The following is a 1951-nucleotide window of genomic DNA, read 5'->3' as shown; positions in this document are numbered from 1 at the left end:
TCATCCGTTGACAGGCAGCGTGATGTCAGGGGGCAACTCCCACACGCAGTCAAGGCAAAGGGCGGATTTGCACTCGTCACAGTCGCCAAATTCCTTAGCCCGCACGTACTCGGTCTCTACTCCCGCGACCGTCAACTTCAGCCGGCCACGCGACGAAATCGATGAATATGGCTGTCGACTTGGGATTGGCAGGACACTCGATTCGGGTGACGGGCTGCTTGTGCTGTTCCTGAAACGTGTTCCAAGACTTATCTTGACTCTTCCCTTTGCAGATAAGATGTGCAAGGTATCGCTAGGCTTGGGGGCATCGCTGCCTTCCGTTCCTTCCGTGCCTTCCTCTGGCTCTAGCTCTCGCACAACTTCCTCAGAAATGTTAACAGCTTCTTTGGCGGTATCAGCAGCTTCCTCGGAGGTGTTAACAGCTTCTTTGGCGGTATTAGCAGCTTCCTCGGAGGTGCCAATAGCAGCTTCCTCGGAGGTGCCAATAGCAGCTTCCTCGGAGATGTTGACAGCTTCTTTGGCGGTGTTAGCAGCTTCTTCGGAAGTGTTGGCAGCTTTCTCTGGGGTGCTGGCAGCTTCCTCGGAGGTGTTAACATCTTCTTTGGCGGTGTTATTAGCAGCTTCCTCGGAGGTGTTGACAGCTTGTTCGGAAGTGTTAATAGCATCTACTTCCTCGGAGGTGTTAATAGCAGCTTCCTCGGAGGTGTTGTAATTAGCAACTTCTTCTGAGGGATTAACAGCTTCTTCGGAGATGTTGTCAGCTTCCCCAGAGGTGTTATTAGCTTCCTCGGAAGTGTTAATAGCAGCTTCCTCGGAGGTGTTGACAGCTTCTTCGGAAGTATTAATAGCAGCTTCCTCGGAGGTGTTAACAGCTTCTTCGGAAGTGTAAGCAGCTTCCTCTGAGGTGCTGGCAGTTTCCTCGGAAATGTTAACAGCTTCTTTGGCGGTGTTATTAGCAGCTTCCTCGGAAATGTTAACAGCTTCTTTGGCGGTGTTAGCAGCTTCCTCGGAGGTGTTGACAGCTTCTTTGGCGGCGAGAGCAGCTTCCTCGGAGGTGTTGACAGCTTCTTCAGAAGTGGTAACAGCCGCAGCTTTTTCGGAGGTGTTAGCAGCTACCTGGAAGGTGTTATTAGCAGCTTCCTCGGCGGTGTTGACAGCTTCTTCGGATGGGTAAGCAGCTTCATCTGGGGTGATAACAGCTTCTTCGGAGATATTTATAGCAGCTTCCTCAGATGAGGTGCTAGCTGCTTCCTCGGAGGTGTTAACACCTTCGTTCACGATGTCAGCAGCGACCTGGAATGTGTTAACAGCTTCCTCGGAGGTATTAACGGCTTTTGCGCAGGTGTTCACAGCAGTTTCGTCGGAGGTGTTAGCAACTTCTTCTGAGGTGTTAACAGTTTCTTCTGAGGTGTTAACAGCTTCTTCTGACGTGTTATCAGCTTTGCCAGAGGTGTTGGCTTCCTCGGAGGTGTTAGCAGCTTCCTCGGAAGTGTTTATAGCAGCTTCCTCGGAGGTATAAACAGCTTCCACGGAGTTGCTAGCAGCTTCCCTGGAGGTGTTTGCAGCTTCCTCGGAGGTGATAGCAACTTCTTCTGAATTGTTAATGTACGCTTCTTCTGAGGTGTTAGCTGATTCCCCAGAGGTGTTATTAGCTTCCTCGGAGTTGTTAGCAGCTTCCCCGGAGTTGTTGGCTGCTTCTGATTTTTTGTCCCATTTTGCCTCGCTATCCGCAAAAGTCGATGGAAGTTCACTTGTTGATTTCAGCATGTTTGTGATTTCCATTTGGCTCCGTCAGGTGTTACAGGCAGGTGGATATTGCCTCTACAACCTCTCTGCGTTGCAAACTGTCCTACAGCGAATTATAACGTGGAATATAGTATGCTCGCTTCCTGTACAAGCTTTTATCAGCGTTTCGTGTCAACAATGTTGAAACATTCGACTGCCTCTCAAT

The 1951-nt window shown here is 50.0% G+C and overlaps 1 protein-coding gene across 1 annotated transcript; it reads right to left on the bottom strand.

The window, feature by feature from the left end:
- On the bottom strand, nucleotides 1-1782 carry LOC139712379 (uncharacterized). Its single transcript, XM_071624208.1, has 2 exons — nucleotides 503-1782; nucleotides 1-454 (listed from the first exon to the last, which is right to left on the bottom strand). The coding sequence occupies exons 1-2, from the start codon at nucleotides 1780-1782 to the stop codon at nucleotides 1-3; spliced, it is 1734 nt and encodes a 577-aa protein (XP_071480309.1).
- Nucleotides 1783-1951: the final 169 nt, after the last annotated feature.

This window comes from Diadema antillarum, unplaced genomic scaffold (assembly GCF_040938485.1).
Source record: "Diadema antillarum isolate AM-2024a unplaced genomic scaffold, OU_Dant_1.0 scf00000041, whole genome shotgun sequence".
NCBI classification, from domain to species: Eukaryota; Metazoa; Echinodermata; class Echinoidea; order Diadematoida; family Diadematidae; genus Diadema; species Diadema antillarum.
Note: the sequence above shows the minus strand (reverse complement) of the source record. Positions and strands in the feature narration are given on the sequence as shown.

Bases quoted from the DNA above. Each gene is read 5' to 3' on its own strand.
- LOC139712379 (XM_071624208.1), bottom strand. From the start codon at position 1,782: ATGGAAATCACAAACATGCTGAAATCAACAAGTGAACTTCCATCGACT. The intron at 455-502 runs CTCCGAGGAAGC...TGCTATTGGCAC, and splicing joins GCCAAAGAAGCTGTCAACAT to CTCCGAGGAAGCTGCTAATA.